We start from the raw sequence: 23,590 nt of genomic DNA, 5'->3' as shown, positions 1-23,590 counted from the left end.
TGGTGGGTTTTTGTTGTTTGTTTTGTTTTTGTTTTTCCTTAAACAGAATTGTTTTTGTGCTTTGTATTTAAGTTGTGCCAACACCAAACACATCCAGTTTATAATCAGTACATTGGAAGCTGGTATTGCTGATGTAGAACCAGTGCATAAATTCTTATGGTCTTTTGTCTTTTTTTTTTTTTTTTGTAATGTGTGAATTAAAGGTATGTTTATTCGTTTTTCCTAAAAAAAAAAAAAAAAAGATTGCCTTGGGTATAGCCATATAGTTTGTAATAATTTCCCTGCCTTGTGTAAGCTGCTTAGCAACCTTGATCCCCTTTAGTTGTGTAACATAATGTACTGTTTGTAAACTCTAGAATTAACATGTAGGCATTTTCACTAAGTTAGCAATCACAGGTTCCTTGAATTAGGATATAGAGCTTTCCCCATCAGCAAGTACACAAATGTTGTTAATTATTTCTGTATTTGTGTCCCCAATAAACAACACTCTTCAAGAATGTTGTTGTTGTTTTAGTCACTAGTATAATCCTAGTACTTAGCAAGTGTCTGGACTATTGCAGACATTTAATATTTAAGAAATTCTCTTTTGAATAAAGTGTATGGGGAAAAGACCTGAAAAGAAAATTTTATGAGATTTAAGATTTCCATCTAGTAACTATATCCCATTTTACTTCAAGCCAGATCAGTGGTTTTCCTTGTAAGTAGTACTAAAACAGTTGCTTATTAGCTCTCAATCCATTTTTTTTTTTTTACTTTTCTGCTTCCCTGGAAACTCCATTTGCAAGGCACCCTCGCTCTTCTGTGTCCAGAGAGACAGCAGTGAAAGCTCAGCTGGGAGAAAGAAGAGAAGTGGTGATTTCTCATCCTTTGCCCAGTTTCTACATCTTCTGATGTTCTTGGTAGTGGCTGTCTTTGTTTTCTGACTTCAAGATTCTGGTAACACCACTTGCTCCTGTTTCCCTTGCACTTGAATGGTGGGAGTAAGTAGTTCCTGGTCTTGGGGCTCTCTGGGTTCCTTCACTATCTCATTTGGCTTTTTAGCCTTGGTCCATGATGCATAAAATGAACTCCCTGTATTCCTTCTCTTTAAAAGATCTGGTGGTGTGTTTTCCCAGCAAATGCCAACTGAAACAAGTACAAATATTCCTTGAGTTATGATGGGGTTTCATCCAAATAAACCATTTGTACAGTGAAAGTATCCTACTGAGCATGGCTGTGTACCTTTGCAATCCCCATACTTAGGAGGCGAGGAAGGAGGAGTGTAATTTTGCCTGGGCTGCACAGAAAGTTCACTGGAAAATGCATTAAATATACCCAACTTACCCAATTTTGTGGCTTAGCAACATGGCATGTCTTAGAGAGTCTGATGCTTCCCCTTGTTTTTGCAGTGCTAACTAGAAGCTGTGTCTTCTAGTTGCAGTTCAGTACCATGTACTGTATCAAATATCACTAGGTTCAAACAAAACATCAAAATTCAGTTGCTACTGAATGAGTATGACGTTCAAACCATTGTAAATAAAAACAAGAATCCCCAAGTTGAATCATCTTATATGTGTGGACACTTTTGGTTTCAAAGTTTTAAAAATCATCTCCTTGCTTATAACATTGAAAGAAACACAGAGAATTATGTTTTCCATAGCCAATTCTATTCAATTCCATGCTCTTTGATTTCAGCTAGAAAAGTTGAAACTGAAAATAATACTATAAATCAAAATTTTTGCTTTGTAAGAGTGAACCAAATTTCAATACATATTATGCTTTATATAAATAGGACTAATTATCAGAAGTTTCTGGTCTAAATCTTATGTCAATGTAGGTGATATACTGCACTGTTTCTACAATATTGTCAAAAGTTCCTAGTTTCTTGAGTTTGGGGCAGTTATAAAAGCCCTTCTACAGTTTTTCAAGTTAGTCATTCCAGCATAGGAAATACTTCAGGAATTAGTATTAGATCTTTATTCATAGTGTAAAGAGGTGCAATATTAGATGATGTTAATAACCAGCATTCTGAAAGACCAGACAATTGCAAACTGCTGTTGAATCTAAAGTATAACTGCAGGTAAGGAATACATTTGAGTAAAAACAAAAGGCTAAACATAGGTAACTGCAAATGGAATACCTGCAAACTAGGAGGACAGGATAATTTAGAGTGTTGGAGGAAGTTACACATTCACTACAAACAGAATTGAAGTGACATTTATACATAAGGAAAAAGCTGGGAAACAAAACTGCAAATTAGTATCAGATGAATATATATATTTGTGCATGTATTCCCTAAGGTTTATAAACAAAATATGATTACATCAAATGCATTTACCTTTTATTTTAGCCAGAACAAGATCAAGTTTGGTTAATGACTTCTATTACAGCCATGTACAGATCTCCAAGCCATTTTGGTAGTGGAGAAATGGTAAACTAATTAGCCTGACATATCAATTTGAACTGTTTAACATTTGCATGTAGAACAAATGAATGGACATTGTCCAACACCCCCTTTAGTTTTTTGGACCACATTTTATGCACTTAATTTGGGTTTCTGCCCCACGTATGACTTAAATCTGCTGTAATAATTCGAGGACATGAGACTTTCCCAGTGGTGCTCCCTCGTCGTTTGTTAGGCTCTGGTGCAGTGTACGGTCTCATACACTGTTTTGCCCGATTATAGCTGTCATCTGGGTTCCTTCCTAAAGGTCGTGTTCTTGATTTTTTAGGTTGGTTAAGCGAGGCTACATGTAAATCCTCAAATTTATCCAAATAATCCTGAATATTAAAATAAAATATTAAGTTGGCAAGTTAGGTTTCTCAAAAATACATTTTAAATTTATAAGACAAAGAATAAAGGCATTGCATGCTTCTTGGAAGTCCACAATTTATACCCTCCACTGAATTCTCCACATTAGATCACATCTTAGAAACCATATTAAAAAATCTCATTGTTTCAAAGGATCTGCTAATCCAAAGGGGATGGAAGATATGAAGTGGGATACCAGAAAAATGTAAGAAAGCTGTACTTTGAGGTCAGACTCCTAGGAAAAGTTGCAGAGTCTACTTTGCAATCCTCTACCATAATAACCTCTTTCTTGATCCTAAATACAAATGTGAACTTTTCTATCGTACTCTTGTGTGTATGTGTGTGTGTGTGCACATGCTAGTTCTGGTGCATTAACTCAGGAGCTCTTGCTCTTTCTTTGCTTTTTTGTTCAAGGCTGGTGCTCTACCATTGAGCCATACTTCTACTTTCAGCTTTTTGCTGGTTAATTGGCGATAAGAGTCTCTCAGATTTGCCTGCCTAGGCTGGTTTGGAACCACAATTTTCAGCCTCCTGAATAGTATATTTTACTTTTTACATTACCTAAATTTTGATCAATCTTTAGCAGTTAATATACATGTTAGTATATGTATATACTATGTATGTGTACACTAAATACATTACACACATACAGAGAGACCATAAGATAGAGAATAACATTCAACAATATGCTTGTAATGTTTGCACTAAAAAGAGTTTTTTGTTGTTTGTTTTTTTTTAATGTACAAACTGGGTGCTGGGGGCATACGCCTGCAACCCAAGCTGCTCAGGAAGCTGAGATCTGAGGATAGAGGTTCAAAGCCAGCCTAGGCAGCAAAATCCATGAGACTTTTTTGCGGGGAAGGAGGTGTTCAAAATTCAGCACACAGTGCTTATTTAATTTTTGTGAATGGATTTAAAAAGAGAACTGTTAAGAAATAGGGAAAAATTAAAAAATTTTAAAGTTAATTGGAAATTAGCCACCAAACACAATTTTTTCCTAAATCATCAAATTTCATAATGATGTGACTTTTTTTTTTTTTTTGGCCAGTCCTGGGGCTTGGACTCAGGGCCTGAGCACTGTCCCTGGCTTCTTTTTGCTCAAGGCTAGCACTCTGCCACTTGAGCCACAGCGCCACTTCTGGCTGTTTTCTGTATATGTGGTGCTGGGGAATTGAACCCAGGGCCTCATGTATACGAGGCAAGCACTCTTGCCACTAGGCCATATCCCCAGCCTGATGTGACATTTTGATTAAATGACACTGCATTTTTCTTGGAAATAAGGTCATCAAAAGTCACATGTCCTGCAAGGTTTTCCATACTAATGTCAGCTAGAGTCTTGTGAAGCCGGCTTTAGATTTTAAAGTTTGGGATTTGAAGATGTTAAGGTTTTGTTGTTGGCCATGTGTTTTGCTTAGGGAAGCATTAAATCACTGTTCATCTCTCAAATGTTTGATAATGTACTCACTGCCTTACGTATGAAACTGTAACCCCTCTGTACATCACTTTGACAATTTGTCTTGTTCAACTTGTTACCTCCTCCCTCATTTTTCCCCTGAATCCCCTCTCCCCCTGACAATAAATTTCTTTTTAAAAAGGAAAGCTGAATCTAGTATTTGAAATTCTGAATTGTTCCCTGGGCTTTAGTAATTTATTTTGTCCCCTCTGGAGCTGAGTCAGTGTAAGAGAGCTGAAGTACACAGAGGAGTGATGAATGTAATGAGAAGAGGAGGTTGAGGAAATTATACTGGAACCCATGATTTAGCTGCACATACTGATCCTTTCTAAAGGAAATTAAATTGGTGATCTTCATGAGACTCTTAACCAGAAAAAAGCTCAAGGTGGAGGTGTAACTCAGGGGTAGAGTACTGGAGTTGAACTAAAAATCCAGCAAGAAAGGAAAGAGAGAGCGACAGACAGACAGAGACAGAGACAGACAGAGACAGAGATAGGGAAGGAAGGAAGGGAGATTATGCCTATCCCTAATTCTTAAGAGAATAAGTTGCACATTTCACTATTTGGAGAAAGCCTGTGTTTTTACAATTAAAACTTTGGGAAGACACTCCCCCCCCCCCATTAGGTTTCTACATTGTTTAGCCACTGTATACAGGCTGGGTTGCACACCAGTCCCTGGTTAATTAAGTCAGGGCTGCTCTCCAACCAGGCATAAGCCTTGGCTCTAGGCTGCTCGAAGCTGGAGGGTTTGCTCAGAGGAAAACCTTTGCTAATTCATGCCCCAGAGAGGGTGCCATTTACTAATTTCTTACAAAGGCACCGTGTGTGTGTGTGTGTGTGTGTGTGTGTGTGTGTGTGTGTGTGATATTTTGAATCGTGAGATGTTTGAATTTCATAAATATTTTTAAACTTGAGGTCTGTACATGCTGGCACAATTAAAGTTACACACACATTTGCATTCATGCATATATGTGCTATGGTAAATGATTCCCAGTAATTTTCCAAATACAGAAGGAGAAAACTTAGAGAAAAACATTATTACATGTATAGTACTTCTGGCAGTGCACTGAGGCAAAGTCTTTGGGACAGCTTTCTTTGGATCGTTTCTGGCAGCCGGCAGGGCGTCAGACGGTGTCCCTACAATCTTGTCAAGTGACCTTTTTGGTTTGGCAATAGTTTCTTTTCGAACTTTGAGTTTTATGTTTTCTCTCTTCAATACTTCTGGGAAAAACGATGGTTTTGACTTTTCTTCATCTTTAGGTGATTGTAATTCCGGAGTCTTGGCATAGTTTTCATTGCAAATTTCATTTGGATTTAGACAAAGAGTTTGTATTTCTTTCTTGAATTGTGTAAAAGTTATTAAGCGTTCTTTATTGTTGTTGTTATTTACTTTTAATCTCTGACAATACTGGTCTAATTTCGATGGTTCCTCACTCTCTGAATTGAACTGAATCACCGTGTTAGTTTGCCAGGAAGAGAAAGTGAATCTATTTAAATGTTCTTCATCTTCCCTTGGCATTTTGCAACTAGAAATTCTTGCACATGGTGACAATGGGGCTACAGGATTTTCCTGAACAGTCAATTTACATATATTAATACTCTCCCTGCTTCCAAGAGGATTTGCTTCCAATGTCCTTTCAAAGAAATCTTTTGACTGAATTATTTTTGGTTTATCATCCCAACTATGTAGGTCTGGAGTCTCTGTTTTATAAACAGACTTTTCTGCTTGAGTAACTTGTATGAAGCTATGGTCTTTCTTGGGTTTCTTAAGCACCAGCTCTGCAAGTCCTTCAGAGGACTTACCTAATAGAATCACTGGGATACTTTCCTTGGAAGTAGGTTGTACTTTTGTTAAACTTAGTGCTTTTACTCCTTCTCTAGAGTGATGATTTTCTTTAATTGTTGACGGATCTTCTTTTACATTGAATAAGAATGGATTGCCCTTTTCTTCCTTCCTCTTCAATTCTGTGTCTTTGCCTGTATCCCCAGGAACATTTTGCAGAGTGTTTTGACCAGTTTCTGAATATTTATTTTGCATGTCTACATGTTCCTCCACAAAGCAATCTTCATTTCTAAAAGGCAAACCTGTGTCTATGCATTCTAACGGCCTAGATGTAAGATTGCGCAGATTTATATGATGATTGATCCCCCTTAATTGCCTTTCTGTCATTAGTCCTGATTTTGAAAGTTTATCCATAAAAAGTTCCTGAACGTGTTTGGTTAAATCAGTTCTGATACTTAGTAATTCATTTTCTGATAAAGTGGGAAGATTTTTTTGTAGAGATTCATTTAAGGGATATTGCATGTTTATTTCAAGCCTTTGACTAAAACTTCCCTGGGCAATACCTTGGGCTAAGTCATGCAAACATACTGAAGCACGTTCAATTCTTAGAGGAGATATTTTTGTTACAGATTCTGTCTCTTGTAATAAACTACTGTCAGAAAGATTTTTAAGGAAATAGTTCTGGAGAATTTCATTTAAAAAAGATTTTAGCTTTATTTCTAAGTGTTTGTCAATGAAATGATGGTTAAAATTATTTACAAATGACATGATCTCTTTTACAATTTCTGAATATTTCTCCTGAGAAATATTTTGGTCTTTCAGGTCTTTTTTCTCATTCATGAAATGAAGATTTTGGTAGAGTTCTGCTAAGTCTTCTTTGGTCATATGGCCTGATTCTGAAAGTCTTTCTACAAGGTAACACTGGATATTTTTACTTAACTCAGATTTTAAGTTTTTAATTTCTGATTCTGAGAGCTCTTCTAGAAACAAACGAAGCTTTGGACTCAAGCTGGATTTTCTGCCTAATCTGCCTGCTTCATTAAGATTTAGTTGCATTTCTTCTAAGTTTTCTGTATTACTTGGTAAAGAATGTTGAATTAGTCTTTCTATCTCCTTTTCATGTGATTTTTTTCTTTCAGTCTGATTATATTTGAAAAAAACATGAAAGATGTTTTTTAAAAAGGATTTTAACATTGTTTCATTGGACTCTTTAAAGTTACCTATTAATGAGTTATGTAACATTTCTAAAGGAGAAGTTAGATCACTTTCTTCATCAAGCCACTGAATTTCACTTGACGAACTTGGTTTTTCATCTAGTACTGAATATTTCAAATTTCCTATGGAGCCATTCTGAAAACCTTCTATATATTCAATATTATTTACAGGAGAACTAGTGTTTTGAGCAATGCTAAATACAGTCTGCCCTGACCAGGATTCCGTTTTCCTCTTGCCCTCTGTGGAATCCTTTGGCTCGTCTTCAGAAGAGGCTGCCACTTCATTGGGCAAAGAGCTTTGGTGTTCTTTATCAAGTTCTATCACTTTGATGATCCCAGATTCTAAAAGAGTATCTACGGGAAATGTTTGTATTATCTGGCTTATAACAGATTTGGACTGTTTAACCTGTATTTTGTCATCTTCTGCTCCATCATTAACTGGTCTATTTGCAGATGAACGTCTGTGGCAAGGTGTGGACAACTGATCACGCATGTTCATTGGGGCCTCGCTCAGCTCTTTCCTTCCTATTCCCAACTGGGTGAAGACTGGGGCAGTAAATATTTGCTTTATGATGTAGTCATGTACTTGGTCATTTAAATCTGATTTGGAGCTAGAACGTCCACTTATTGAATGTTTCTTTTTAAAACTATTCTTCTTTTGCATTGGAAAATCTCTTCTATCAGCCTCTAAGTGATTTTCAGAGACATCTTTTATCTCTGGAGATGCGGGAAGTATGTTGTCAGGAATATTTTTAAAAATTTGATTTAAAAGAGTTTTCGAACTTAAAATGCTTTCACCTGAAAGTCCGTGGTTTCTATCCTGGAGTTTTGCAAATGCTTCCTCATCCCCACTATTTGGTGGTGTATCTTGAACATATGCAAGTGAAGAACTATCCTTTATTGCTTCAACATTCATATAAATTTCTGGCTTAGAAAACAGCTTGTCTGAGAGATATTGCAGATTTTGATTTAAAATTGACTTAAGTAACATTAATTGCTTTAAATTTTCTATATCAGAAGTAAGATTTAATGACTTTGAGGAATCAGGTGTATTTGAATTTCCAGTCATTGATTCTATTTGGAGGTTTGGTAAAGATACATTTGATAGATCTTCTACCGTAGTTTCTAACATTTTCTTTGTGATACCAGAATCACGGACTACCTTAGCCTTAGTATCCCAAGTCGTCGTTGTGTTCATAGAGGGGTTTTGAACTAACTTATTCACAGTAGCTGAGGGCTTTGTTGTGTTCTCAGTAGGACTCTGAGTTAGCTTATTTGTAGTATCTGAGGACTTTACTGTGTTGATAGTAGAGTCAAGTGACAACTTATTCTTAGTACCTGAAGCCTTTACTGTGCTGATAGTAGCCTCATATGTCAACTTATCTTTAGTATCTGAAGCCTTCATTGCATTGATGCTTGATTCAGGAGGCAACTTACTCTTTGTGTCAAACACCTGTATTCTTAGGTTTGGACATGTATTCTTAGATTTAGTAGAACCTTCAGTTATTAAATGTGTTGGGTAAGGAGGATCTTGATCTTCATGCTCTATAACTTCTGGACTTAGAACGTTTGCACATTTGTATATATCTTCTTTCCTTTGGCCGATTGGCATTTCTTTGTTTATATTCCTTAGCAAAGGATCAAAACTGCCCACCTGGAATTCCTGAAATTGCAATATAGAAACGTAAGAAACTCTGTAGCATTTATTTTGAGTTTACAATGGATTTTCCAGTACATTTTCTCTAGCAATCTCTATCCATCATCCTATCTTTTACAGAGAGAAAACAACTTTACTTTAAAATATTTGAGCTGGAATAAAAATATAAATTAAAATACTATAATATTTATCACCTTCCTGTGGTTGTACCTACACTATCTCTGTAATCTTATCTGAGTATATTGGAAACCGTGTATACTGGTATTGGAAGTAGGAAATTGAAAGGGAATAGCAAATTTGAGAGACACAGGGTAAAAAAAAACAAACAACTACAAAAGCAATACTTGCAAAACTGTTTGGTGTAAGTGAACTGAACACCTCCGGTGCGGGGGGGAAGGGAAAGGGGGAGAAGGGAGGGGGGTATGAGGGACAAAGAAATGTATCCAATGCCTAACGTATGAAACTGTAACCTCTCTGTACATCAGTTTGATAATAAAAATTTGAAAAAAAATACTATAATATTTTAATGCAAAGATTTCAAACCGGGCTGGGGATATAGCCTAGTGGCAAGAGTGCCTGCCTCGGATACACGAGGCCCTAGGTTCGATTCCCCAGCACCACATATACAGAAAACGGCCAGAAGCGGCGCTGTGGCTCAAGTGGCAGAGTGCTAGCCTTGAGCGGGAAGAAGCCAGGGACAGTGCTCAGGCCCTGAGTCCAAGGCCCAGGACTGGCCAAAAAAAAAAAAGATTTCAAACCCCTAATTCTGATAGTACTTAATACCTGGAATAATTTGGGGGAGTCGGAGGGAGTACAGGTTTCTTAATTTTTGTTTTTGTTGTTCTTTTTTGAGTGGGATCTCATTTTGTTGCCTAGGCTGGCCTACAGTTTCTAGGCTCAAGTGATCCTCTTCTTCAGCTTCATGAATGGGTAGGATTGCAGATGCGTGACACTCTATTGGGAAGTATTTTTTAAAATTTAAAAGCCCTGTAAGTAATTTCTCGTAAGTGACTGAATTACAGTATTAGCTGCTTTCACTTAGACACTAGGTTGCTCTTACTAAGATAAAATAATTATCCATATATATTTACGATTTTAGCAGTAATGAAGGAAAAATTTTGGGATGAAAGCAAGTCATTGATGTTGCATAAAAAGTATCACATTCTCTAAAGCCTCTCAGGGACATTCATGATCTGCCTTAAATCTGAAAATTCCAATCTTAATAGTTTCCACTCAATTCCTTAACATATATCAGGTAGAATTTTGTCTTTTAATGTATACTATATATGACTTAGAAATGATTAAGACAAGCTGGGCTCCAGTGGCTCATGCCTGTAATCCTACCTACTTGAGAGGGCTGCAGCTTGAAGCCAGACTGGATATAAAGGCCACGAGACTACATCTCCAATTAACCAGCAAAAGACCAGTCTTGAGGCATGGTTAAGCTGTGCAAGAAGAGCTAAGCAAGCACAGGGCCCTGAGTTCCAACCCCAATATGAGAGGGAGAAGGAGAGGGACAGAGAAAGGGTGAAGGGGAGGGAGAAATAAGAGGGGGAGAGGGAGGGAGGGAAATGAGGAGGGACGGAAGCAAGGAGAAAGAAAAGGATGGAGGGAGGGAGGGAAAGAGGGAGGAGAAAAAAAGGAAGGAAGGAAAGAAGGAAAAGAGGGAGGGAGGGAGGGAAGAAAGAAAGGAGGGAGGGAGGAACAGATGGACGGATGGACAATGGATTCTCTAAATTATCCACAGGGAATTTTGTAGCTCTGAGACTAGTCTAGTTTTTCATTGAAGCAAGCTTAAAACTGAAGTTTCTTCTTTAAACTCTTTGTTCATACAACTTCTACGTTATCCAATTGAAAAATGCAAATTATGAGATAGCTTAATGTTTGTGCTATTTCAACTTAGTAGTTCAAATTTCATTTTAAAGGAAATGGATTTCAAATGATAGTGGAAACTCACATGGCATATTAAGAATTCTTGTTTTGTTTCGTTTTTAGAAATACAGCTTCTTAGTTTCCATTGCTCAACTGAGATTCATTAAGTCAGATGAGACTTGGGAATGTGTATTGTTTAAAGATAGGTAGATGTTTCTAGCTATATATATTTCTCAAGTGAAATAGATAGATGCTAGTAACTAGGTAGGTAGGTAGGTAGGTAGATAGAGTTATTGGATATAATTGTTACTGAAATAAAATAACTCAGGACTCACCTTAATTTTTGGTGCGAATTCTGTATGTTCTTGTCTGAGAGATGGTGGAGTATGCTCTTTTCCTGAAAAAGCCACCTTATAAAAGAATTTTTCATTTTAGACTCTTTGAATCAATATAATGTTATTCTTTATTGAAAGAATGAAACTAGATATACTAAGAAGTATAAAACTAGAGACTTTTTTGAAACAGGTTTTTGCTACATAGTCCAGGTTGATTTCAAATTTGTGATCCTCCTGCCTCAGGCTCATAGAGGCTGGGATTACTGGTAGCTACAACTATGCCCTACTTATAACCATTATATTTTTTAAATTACCAAAGAAATCTGCGTATATATGTGTGTGCATATATTGATTTCCTTGTAACTGTCACTCTACTGAATAGCTCCTTACATAAGGTATTTCAGAAACACATTAGGAATTGCGAGGCTTGGGATAATAATTGGGCAAACAAAAGAAACACTGAGAGCAAGGCAAGAAGGGAGTAAGGGAGAAGATATTCAAAAAGATATATCCTCATAGGGAATGCAACACTTCTGTGTATCACCTTCACAATAAAAATTAAAAGACGAGAAGTAAAAGATTGGTCTGTCTGAAGTTTTGCACTCAGAAGGAAGAACATACTAAGCAGGGGAAATATTCTAAGCTGTAAAAGAAGGATCAATGCTTTTCCTTGCAAGTTTTAATGATTAACTGACTCTTAAACCCAAGACATTGGTGCCTCATGCTAATAGTTTTTTGGTGAGAATAGAATTTGATAAAATTTATTGGACTCCATGCAGTAGAATAGCAATTTGGTGTAAGTCAGAAACAACAAATTAAATAGTGTAGGATGATAAAGTAGTTTTATAGTTTCATAGCAATTTATAAGTAATATGAAATATGACAACATAGATTTAAAATAAATTCATAAAATTACCCCCCAAAACATAAAATACCTAGGAATAACCTTAACCAAAGAAGTGAAAGACCTCTTTTTTATTTTTTTATTTTTTGGCCAGTCCTGGGGCTTGGACTCAAGGCCTGAGCAATGTCCCTGGCTTCTTTTTGCTCAAGGCTAGCACTCTGCCACTTGAGCCACAGCGCCACTTCTGGCCATTTTCTGTATATGTGGTGCTGGGGAATTGAACCCAGGGCCTCAGGGATACGAGGCAAGCACTCTTGCCACTAGGCCATATCCCCAGCCCCAGTGAAAGACCTCTTTGATGAGAACTTTAAAAGCTTGAAAAATGAAATTAAGTCAGAACTAAGGAAATGGAAAAACCTCCCATGCTCCTGGATTGGGAGGATTAATATAATCAAAATGGCAATATTGCCAAAGGCTATCTACAAATTCAATGCAATACACATTAATATCCCAACACAATTCTTTAATGAAATAGAGGAAGCAATCCAGAAATTCATATGGAACAATAAAAGACCTAGAATAGCAAAAACAATCCTAAGCAGAAAAAACAGTGCTGGAGGAATTACAATACCCAACTTCAAGCTGTATTATAAAGCTATAGTAATAAAAACAGCTTGGTATTGGCACCGGAACAGGCCTGAAGACCAATAGAACAGAATTGAAGACCCAGAAATGAACCCACAGAACTATGCCTACTTAATCTTTGATAAAGGAGCTAAAACAATAGTATGGAAGAAAGATAGCCTCTTTAACAAATGGTGCTGGCAAAACTGGCTCAACACATGCAAAAAACTAAAACTAGATCCTTATATATCACCCTGCACCAAAATCAATTCCAAATGGATTAAAGACCTCGAAATCAACGGACAAAGGCCTCATACCTAAAATATATGCAGAACTAAAAAAATTACCCTCTTCCAAAACAAAACCGCAGAGAACCAATAGCCCCTCATCAAGTGGGCTAAAGACTTACAAAGAGACTTCTCTGATGAGGAAATGAGAATGGCCAGGAGACATGAAAAAATGCTCTACATCACTGGCCATAAAAGAAATGCAAATCAAAACAACATTGAGATTCCATCTCACCCCAGTAAGAATGCCATATATCAAGAAAACTAACAATAACAATTGTTGGAGGGGATGTGGCCAAAAGGGAACCCTACTTCATTGTTGGTGGGAATGTAAACTGGTTCAGCCACTCTGGCAAGCAGTATGGAGATTCCTCAGAAGGCTAAATATAGAACTCCCCTATGACCCAGCAGCCCCACTTTTGGGTATCTATCCAAAAGACCACAAACAAAATCACAGTAATGCCACCAGCACAACAATGTTCATCGCAGCACAATTTGTCATAGTGAGAATCTGGAACCAACCCAGATGCCCCTCAGTAGACGAATGGATCAGGAAAATGTGGTACATATACACAATGGAATTTTATGCCTCTTTCAGAAAGAATGACATTGTCCCATTTGTAAGGAAATGGAAGGACTTGGAAAAAATTATACTAAGTGAAGTGAGTCAGACCCAAAGAAACATAGACTCTATGGTCTCCCTTATTGGGAATAATTAGTACAGGTTTAGGCAAGTCATAGCAGAGCATCACAAGGCCCAATAGCTATACCCTTATGAACACCTAAGATGATGCTAAGTGAAATGAACTCCATGTTATGGAGACAATTGTTATATCACAGTTGTAACTACTTTCAACGTCCCATGTGTAACTGTAGCTTCTATTATTGATGATGTTCTTGTATCACCTTCCTGTGGTTGTACCTACACTATCTCTGTAATCTTATCTGAGTATATTGGAAACCAGGTATACTGGTATTAGAACTAGGAAATTGAAAGGGAATACCAAAATTGAGAGACACAGGGTAAAAAAAGACAAACAACTACAAAAGCAATACTTGCAAAATTGTTTGGTGTAAGTGAACTGAACACCTCAGGGGGGGAAAGGGTAAGGGGGAGGGGGAAGGGGGGGTATGAGGGACAAGGTAACAAACAGTACAAGAAATGTATCCAGTGCCTAACGTATGAAACTGTAACCTCTCTGTACATCAGTTTGATAATAAAAATTGGAAAAAAATTCATAAAATTATAAGAATAAGTAATGTGTTTCCTTATGATAGAATATTACTGAGAGTAATAGTAAAGCAAAGTAAAATGCCAATAATGGTTTTTAAAAGATAAATCAATGACTTACAGTTTTTCCTTTTTTTTTTACACCTTTTTGTCCTGAGAGTATCGCCTGTATTAGTTCTGAAAAAGAATGATAATTATATAACAAGATGATACCTGTAACACTTAACCAATGCATTTTACAGACATGTCTCTGACCAGTGATATTGAATGCAGAGTAGCTGCAAGGACGAGCTCTGGAGCAGAGCTTGTGGACTCAGTCTGTGCAACTAACTAACCATTTAACTTTGGGAAGTAATCCTGCCTCTCAACTTCATTTTCCTCATTTGACAAGGGATAGAAATGCTGTGTGAGTTAATGGGCAAAGCATAACACTGCCTAGGGCATAAGAAGCACAGAATGAAGGTAACGTGTATTACCATCCTGGCTAGCTCCTCTTCGCTGATCTCTGAACACATGGCACTCTGGGTTTGTCATTTAGTAACCTTACTATTTTCTGTACTCTTGTTAAAATGTGTACATTAAGGAATTTGAAATTAAACATCATCATGTGATGTACATTTCAGGTACATAAGAGATTGTCCTTTTGCCAGCTTATGGTAAATACTTGAATTAAGTACTTCTACTTTCTGACTCTGGTTCTTAAATGTTAAGAAATGAACTATAAGAAAAAAATTTCATTGCACTCCTAGTTTTTATGGCTGCTAAATCTTCTGTACCTCATTCAAAGCTATAGTCATGACTTCTTTCCGTCCTTCCCAGAGCAACCTCATTTTAGCCTGTCCTCTGACAATCAGTTGGGTAACACTTCATTGTATTTTGCTATGCATGCCAAGCTCTGTAAAGCTGTGTAGACAATCTGTATTCCAGATACCCTTCATGGAAATTCTTTATAGTCTCAAGAATTCAATTCATGATTCTAGCAGGGAGTCTTATGTAAGGAAAATAGGGAGTGAAATGACCTTGATTGTTATGAATGGTGAGGATAGACTGAAATAATATATGCATAAATATTGAGAGTCAGAGAATCTCCATGAAAAAGTACTCAGACGTAAATGGGATAGCAACAAACCTCTCATGTGTAAGGTAACTCATTAACCATTTACTTCTATTTTTGCATACAACACAAATTTTACTTGCCATTGCTTACAAAGACTTCAAGAGAAATTGGATTACTAGCTTCTTTATATGCAGCTTTTAAAAATTTTTTAAATTACTCAAGACTTGTTTTATTTTTCTCATCTGTAGAACTAGGATAGTAGTGTCACCCCCATAGGGCTATATGAAGATTAAATAAGGTAGGTGAAATAAGGCATATAAGATAAATAAGATATGCAAACGTATGAAAAGATTAAATAAGGCAATTTGAGGCACATGTAGAATACTGAGATATGTCTCTCAGGACCTCGTTTCACTCTTTGACCTTAAAAATGGGGAAATAGAGGCTTGGGAGTGTAGCTCAGTGGTAGAGTACTTGCAGAATATGTGCAAGGCTCAAAGCTTGATTCCCAGAATCATAGTAAGTAAACTGATATATGCATACATAAATGTTTATAATGGTCTAAGGTCACAGATATAATGACAGAACAGGCATGAGATCAACTTTATATTATGTCTTTTTTTTAATAGATACTTTCCCCTTCCAATAAGCACTTGAAAATAATAGAATAAAAAACTTGCCTAGTCAGATTTAGTCTGAAAGTTCTTCTATGACTAGAAGAATCAATTTATAGAATACTTTATCCATATTTATCACTCCCCATATCCTCTTCTCTTGCTCTTCCTAGTCCTGCTTGAAACTGATTTTTGTACAGGATGGAAACATCAAAACTTAAGGCTCTAGAGTGATCTTTCCTGACTCTATGTCACATTTCTCTTGGAAGGAAGGTTGATCCCCCAAGGCCTCAAGTAGCAGAGCTGCAAGTAACAGCCATTCCCTTCCCTTAGTGCAGGGGCTGTACTAAGCTCATGTGGTAGCTCTCGGTTTAAAATCTCATGTCTGCAGCTGGCAGAAGCTGCAGATTCGCAGCTGTCTGTGCTGAGATTTCAAGCTGGTAGCTCCAGAGCTTCAGTGGCAGAACTTCAAACCATACTCCCTCTCCTACAGTTTCATTGCCATAGTGGAGGTCCTCGTTTGTTTCTCTGCCCTTGTGACAAGTCTCTGCTTGGATTGTTCATGGTATCCCCTGAAATTTAGGCGAAGGTGACCATACTTTCACGATTGAAAACCCTGTGCATTCGCAGTTAGCACCCTGTGTGACTGGCATTAGGGCCTATGGTTTTTGCCCCAGTGGCAGAATCATGAGTTGTACCAAGGCTGGCTTGAGCTATGGCTAGAGTGGCTAAGGAGGACTATGTTGAAATGTAAGAAACAGACATTTGTTGTCACATGTGACTACAAAGACTAGCTGCTGGAGATTTTGCTGTCACATTTCCAACCTGCCTCTATGGTCTCTGAAATGTTTTTGTTTTTTTTTGAGTCATGGTCCCTTGGTCTTGAATAGCAACAGGAACTTTTCTATGCTTAGTAATCCTTTCAGCAAAAGACCACTTGGGTCACATCCTTCATTTGCTTTCCTAAATAAGACCTTTTTACTTTTTACAAGACCAAGTTTTGAATTTTTTCAAATACTCCCATTCTGCTTCCTTTTAACTATAAAGTCCTTCTTTAAATTAATTTTCTTTTCTATTGTTTTACAATATGTAGTTTAACAAAAGCCATGCAGCTCCTTCCACGTTTGGCTTAGAAATTTCTTCTGTTAGATATCCTTATTAGTTCATAATATTTTAAAGCTTATTTTTCTTCTAATTTAAATGTACTTTAAACTTTTTCTGTCATTTGAATTATTAGTTCCAAACTTTTTCTGTCATTTGAAGTGTTAGTTCTAAAACTATGTGTTCCAAAATAGCTTCCTTCATGGAACAGACGAATGACAACACATATGAATAAGGTATTAAGTTATGGCTGTGCTATTTTTCATATTGGCTCATTCTACTGTTCAAGGTAAAGCAAACTTCCTATTTGCTAGTTTTGTTCTAAAATTGTACTTGTTCATTATAATTTGACCTGTTTCTTTTTCCTGTAAGTCCTTAATTGTATAGCACTCTCTACAACCCAAGAATTTTTGTATGATATAAAGAAGTATAATTGCCTGCACACCTTTCTCCAGCTATCTTCCTGTTTGCATTCATTTGAATTAAATTATCCAGTCTCTGAATAGATATGGAATCACTATTCCTGTACTAACTGGTAAAACACCGCTGCCTATCTATTATTCCTGCCTGACTCCTTGGGAGCTCCTATTTCTCTCAACACTGACGTAGCACAGCAGAAAGCCTTTGGAATGCTGACCAACAGCACCGAGTGATCCGTATTTTCCGTGATCATGCTTGAGTAGTTGCTAAGTATTTGATTATCACATTACTGATGTGTTGAATGTGTCTTCATAATGGTATCAGTGAATAGTGAAAGATTTTCATTACATCTACAGGGTAGACAAAATTTGGAAACACAGATAAACAAAGGTAATCGTTGATTTACTAATATTGGGCTATTATACATGAAGAATAAAAATTACTCAGGGTTCCATCTGTATTTTGCTTTCCTTTATTTTCCAGCGATACTCTAATGTCATAAGGAGTTTTGGCAATAATGAAAAATGTAATTTACCTTTTGAGGAAATGTTTTGATAACATTTATTTGATGTGAGTTAATGTTCCAAAATTTTACTGAATAAATATTTGAAAGACATAATAACACATTAAAAAACCTAACCTGTGAGAGCAGGTTTCATAGGGTCTTCATATGACTTCACCTGGAATACAAATAGAGTAGAGAAAGTATATATAAAATGTAAGTAAATGTCAATATAACTTTTAAATAGCATTATTGATGGCAAAATATAAAATGAGATTGAAGTGTTACAGTTTGTGTATATACTATATAAGAAAAAGTTTATTTACAATTCAGTCAGTGAAACTGGGAAATGTTAAGATACAGTTATAGCTGAAACATTGTTTTAATAGGTTAAAGTCATATATTGCAAGCATTAAGAGAAATGTGTAATATTACATTGTGCACTCTTAACCTCTTCTCATTCTCCAAATTCTCAGGAAACAAGGAACATTAATTTAAAATAAAAACAAGGCAAACATCGAAAAACATATGCCAAAATAGAAGGTAGAAGTTATACCAGAGAAAGCAGTGCAGCATATTGCTTCCTCCATTGAAATGGACTTAAACTGCTCTAACCTGACAAATCGATTATGTCAGAACTCCAAAATATAGCTAAAACCTTGAAGCATTGCATAATCAGAGAAAAGTAAAAGCAGACAAACCCAGGTATTTAAAGATATCTATGTGACTATTGAGATAATAAAAGAGAACACAAAATGGCCACAAAAATAGGATATAGTCTTTGTAAAAATACTTTGGAGCCTACCACCTGCCCTCGGCAGCTCAGGGGTCCCAGCCAGGACCCACTACAGGCAGCTCAGGGGTCCCAGCCTGGTGCCACAGGCCCCACTGCCTCTGAGGTAGAATGCAGCCATTGCCAATGCCTTGGGAGCAAGATACTGGTTCCCCAGACTGACCACAGTCCCCCAACTACTGTGGGTACCCAACTTCTACCTGCAATCCTCAGAGAACCACACAGTCACCACTGCCCAGGACCTCCAGATTCCATTGAGCCCAGGTTAATCACAGGCAAGATAGTAGGCATCTGGGGTCAATCTGAGAGAGTAAAAGGGGTTCCTAGAGCAATTTTATCAACCCAAAAAGAAATAAGAACAAGATTGTAATGGTATATAATCTAGCTACTGAATACAGGGCTCAGGGTTGGTTTTTTACTTCCAAAGTGTAATTTGTGAGGACACTAAATCTGCTGCTATATGCAAAAAAGAGAGGGAATTTACCTGTCTAGGATTGTGTACCTATAAGAATAGCACAACAGGACTTGGTAGGGTTTGTTTCAGGTCCTAAACAGTGTCAAAGGGGGCTAGCAGACTAGCATTCTAAATCCAAATGGGCAGAAGAAACACAAAAAGTAAGGCAAGACAGGGAATCTTATCACCCACTCAAAACAAACAGGAAACAGAGCATTCAATTGAAATCCTAGAGGAGAGGCTCCAAAATGCTCTACCAACTATGCTGATACAAATGATAAATGAAAAGTTTGAGTCTCTCCAGACAAGTATTCTAGAGTGTGAGGAGGTGAAACAAAGAATAATTTGTGAACGGGATGAATCCAATTGTAAGTTAATAGAGGACTTCATGGCCTCTACAAACAGAATGATAGACAAACTCCAACAGAAAGAAAAAGAATCATATGAAAAGAGCTAAAAGAGATTAGAGACAGCACCATACCAAATTAATGAAATAAGGAAGTCTATACAGGGCCTACGAGAGAATTACAGCAGAGATATGGAAGCCATCAAGAAAGATCAATCAGAAGGTAGGGAGTCAAGAAACCAACTTGTAAGTTTAGGGGACAGACTGGATGATGCAGAAGATGGAATCTCGGGAATTGAGGACAGCCTAGACTTTATGGAGAAAAAACAAAAAAGAATACAAAATCAATCCAAAAAGCAAGACAGATCACTTCAGGAGCTTCAAGATATACTCAGAAAGCCCAACATAAGGCTAATAGGTATTGAAGAAAACTTAGAGAAAGAAGTTAATGGAATAAGCAACGTAATCAACAGAATAGTAGCTGAGAACTTTCCAAACATCCGAAGGACAGGCCCATGCAGATACAAGAAGCATTTAGGACCCCAAACAGACCAGACCAGAATAGGACTTCCTATCGACACATTGTAATCGAAACAGGATCAATAGAGGCTAAAGAAAGAATTCTTAAAGCCACTATGGAAAAGAGAACAATCACATATAAAGGAAAACCAATCAGAATTACCCCAGATTTTTCAGTGGAGACCTTGAAAGCAAGGAGAGCCTGGAATGAGGTTTTCCATGTCCTAAAGAAAAATAACTATCAACCAAGAATTCTGTATCCAGTTAAACTCTCAAATAAAAGTCTTCCATAGCAAGGAAAAAGTGAACCAATATATCTCTACCATACCAGCATTACAGAATATCCTCAAAGATGTCCTCCACATTGCAAAACCAACAAGACCACGATCCAGACAGGGAAAGCATCCCTAAATAAAACTCCAGGTTAGTAGAGCAAGAAGGGAAGACACAGCCTCTACAAAGATAGATGCAATGAAAGGAACAAGCAATCACCTCCCAATCCTAACTCTCAATATTAATGGACTTAACTCTCCAATTAAATGACATAGATTGACAAGTTGGATCAAAAAACAAGATCCATCTTTCTGCTGCCTTCAAGAGATACACCTTGCCAGAAAATGCAAACATATTCTAAAAGTGAAAGGCTGGAATAAAATCTGTCAAGCAAACGCCCCCCCCCCCCCCCACCGCAAGCAGGCCGGTGTCACAATCTTAGTATCAGATAAAATTGACTTCAAACTAAAAACAGTAAAAAAGAGACAAAAAAGGTTACTACTTACTAATAAAGGGATCTCTCCTACATGAAGGCATAACCATCCTAAACATCTACACACCAAATACAGGAGCTCCCAACTTCATTAAACAAACACTCATAAAAATTCTCATAGACCCAAACACATTGATTGTTGGAGACTTTAACACACCACTGTCACCTCTGGACAGATCAACATGCCAAAAACGGAGCAAAGAAACCTCAGAACTAAACAACTGCATAGACCATCTAGACTTAACCGACATCTACAGAATATTCCATCCAGAAACACCAGAATTTACCTTCTTTTCAGCAGCACATGGAGCATTCTCCAAAATAGATCACATGTTAGGGCACAAAGCAAACCTGTACAAATTAAGAAACACTTAAGTCATTCCTTGCATTCTCTCAGACCACAATGGGATAAAAGTAGAGCTCAACGCCAAAGGCCACCAAAGAAACCCCACAACTCATGGAGACTCAATAATACATTGCAGAACCACCAATGGATCATCGAGGGAATCAGAACAGAATTTCAAATGCTTATGGAATTAAACCAAGATGAACACACAAATTACCAGCTCCTCTGGGACACAACAAAGGCAGTATTCAGAGGAAAATTTATAGCTCTGAGTGCCTACATCAACAAATTGGAGAAATCTCAATTCAACAACTTAACAACACACCTTAAGCTCCTTGGAAGAGAGCAACAAGCCAAACCCCAAGCCAATAGATGGAAGCAAATAATTAAAATCAAATCAGAATTAAATGACTTAGAATCCAAAAAAAACCAAAACAACAAAAAACCATAGACGTAATCAACAAAATGAAGAGTTGGTTCTTTGAAAAAATTAACAAGATAGACAGACCCCTAGCAAACCTGACCAAAAAACGAAGACAGCACACCCAAATAAACAATAGCAGAGACGAAACAGGTAACATCACCACAAAAACAGTAAGGATTCGGAATATAATAAATGACGATTCTGCAAACCTATATGCCAACAAATTTGAGAACCTGGAAGAAATGGACAAATTCCTAACAAAAATTGATATGCCCAAACTTAACCAAGAAAATTTAAATCTACTGAGCAGACCCATATCCAGCAATGAAATTGAAACTGCAATAAGAGATCTCCCTTCCAAGAAAAGCCCAGGTCCAACAGGAACAAGGTAAAGAATCATATGGTTATATCCCTAGATGCAGAAAAGGCATTTGATAAAATCCAGAACCCATTTATGATAAAAGCCTTGGAAAAACTGGGATTCCAGGAAACTTTCCTGAATATAATAAAGGCTGTCTATGACAAACCAACAGCAAGTATAATACTAAACGGTAAAAAGCTAAAGCCATTCCCTTTAAAATCAGGAGAAAGACAAGGATGTCCGCTCTCCTCCCCTCTTCAACATAGTACTAGAATTCCTAGCCAGAGCAATTGGGCAAGAAAAAAACATAAAGGGGATCCAAATAGAAAAAGATGAAGTTACTCTCTTCGCAGATGACATGATCCTATACCTAAAGAACCCCAGAGACTCTACACTCCCAAGCTCCTAGAGCTGATCCAAAACTTTGGCAAAGTAGCAGGATATAAAATAAATCCTCAAAAATCAATGGCTTTTATATATGCCAATAACCTGAAGAGTGAGGCTGAAATCAGAAAAGCAACACCTTTTGCACTAGCCTCAAAAAAACATAAAATACCTAGGAATAACCTTAACCAAAGAAGTGAAAGAACTCTATGATGAGAATTTTAAAAACCTGAAAAAGGGAATTAAGGCAGAACTTAAGAAATAGAAAAATCTCCCATGCTCCTGGATTGGGAGGATTAACATCGTGAAAATGGCAATATTACCAAAAGCTATCTACAAATTCAATGCAATACCCATCAATATCCCAACACCATTCTTCAGTGAAATAGAGGAAGCAATCCAGAAATTCATATGGAATAATAATAAAAAAAAAACCGAATAGCAAAAACAGTCCTAAAGAAAGGAATATCAATATCAAACTTTAAGTTGTATTACAAAGTTATAGTAATAAAAACAGCTTGGTACTAGCACAAGAACAGACCCGAGGACCAACGGAACAGAACTGAAGACCCAGAAATGAACCCACAGACCTACGGCTACCTAATCTTTGACAAAGGAGCTAAAAAAATAGGATGGAAGAAGGCCTCTTTAACAAATGGTGCTGGCAAAACTGGGTCAACATCTGTAACAAACTAAAACTAGATCCTTATTTATCACCCTGTACCAAAATCAATTCCAAATGGATCAAAGACCTGGAAATAAAATCAGGTACTCTGAAAACACTACAAGAATAGGAGAAACGCTAGGACTCCTTGGCACTGGAAGAAACTTCCTCAATAAAGGTCCAGAAATGCAACAAATCAAAGAAAGACTGGACAAGTAGGACTGTATCAAACTGCAGAGCTTCTGCAGGGCAAAGGACATAGCTCCCAAAATAAACAGAAAGCCCACAGATTGGGAGAAGATTTTTACAAGCCATACAACGGACAAAGGCCTAATATCTAAAATATACACAGAACTCAAAAAGTTAATTTCCTCCAAAACAAATAATCAAAGAACCAACATCCTGCTCAACAAATGGGCTAAAGACCTAAAAAGAGACTTCTCTGAAAAGGAAATGAGAATGGCCAAGAGTCACATGAAAAAGTGCTCTACATCACTGGCCATAAAAGAAATGCAAATCAAAATAACACTGAGATTCTATCTCACCCCAGTAAGAATGTCCATTATCAGCAAATCTAATAATAACTAATAATAATCTAATAATAACTAATAAATGCTGGAGGGGATGTGGCCAAAAGGGAACCCTACTACATTGTTGGTGGGAATGCAAACTTGTTCAACCCCTCTGGAAAGCAGTATGGAGGTTCCTAAGAAGGCTAAAAATAGAGCTCCCCTACAGCCCAGCAGCCC

At 37.1% G+C, this 23,590-nt stretch overlaps 2 protein-coding genes across 2 annotated transcripts in view; one reads left to right on the top strand and one right to left on the bottom strand.

Annotated features, from left to right (window-relative positions):
* Stradb (STE20 related adaptor beta) overlaps positions 1 to 6,382 on the top strand; it is a 29,798-nt gene extending 23,416 nt beyond the window's left edge. Inside the window, exons 11-12 of the transcript XR_007210736.1 lie at positions 4,146 to 4,153; positions 6,372 to 6,382. The gene's annotated coding sequence lies outside the window, so the exon portion shown is untranslated. The remainder of the gene's footprint in view (positions 1 to 4,145; positions 4,154 to 6,371) is intronic.
* The window catches only part of C2cd6 (C2 calcium dependent domain containing 6), a 78,708-nt gene continuing 57,467 nt past the window's right edge, over positions 2,350 to 23,590 (bottom strand). The window contains exons 14-16 of the mRNA XM_048345741.1: positions 11,105 to 11,179; positions 5,286 to 8,903; positions 2,350 to 2,760 (exon numbers count right to left, since the gene is read on the bottom strand). Of these exons, the coding sequence (XP_048201698.1) occupies positions 2,524 to 2,760; positions 5,286 to 8,903; positions 11,105 to 11,179 (3,930 nt within the window). The 3' untranslated portion in view covers positions 2,350 to 2,523. The remainder of the gene's footprint in view (positions 2,761 to 5,285; positions 8,904 to 11,104; positions 11,180 to 23,590) is intronic.

This window comes from Perognathus longimembris, chromosome 4, assembly GCF_023159225.1.
Source record: "Perognathus longimembris pacificus isolate PPM17 chromosome 4, ASM2315922v1, whole genome shotgun sequence".
Classification (NCBI taxonomy): domain Eukaryota; kingdom Metazoa; phylum Chordata; class Mammalia; order Rodentia; family Heteromyidae; genus Perognathus; species Perognathus longimembris.
Note: the sequence above shows the minus strand (reverse complement) of the source record. Positions and strands in the feature narration are given on the sequence as shown.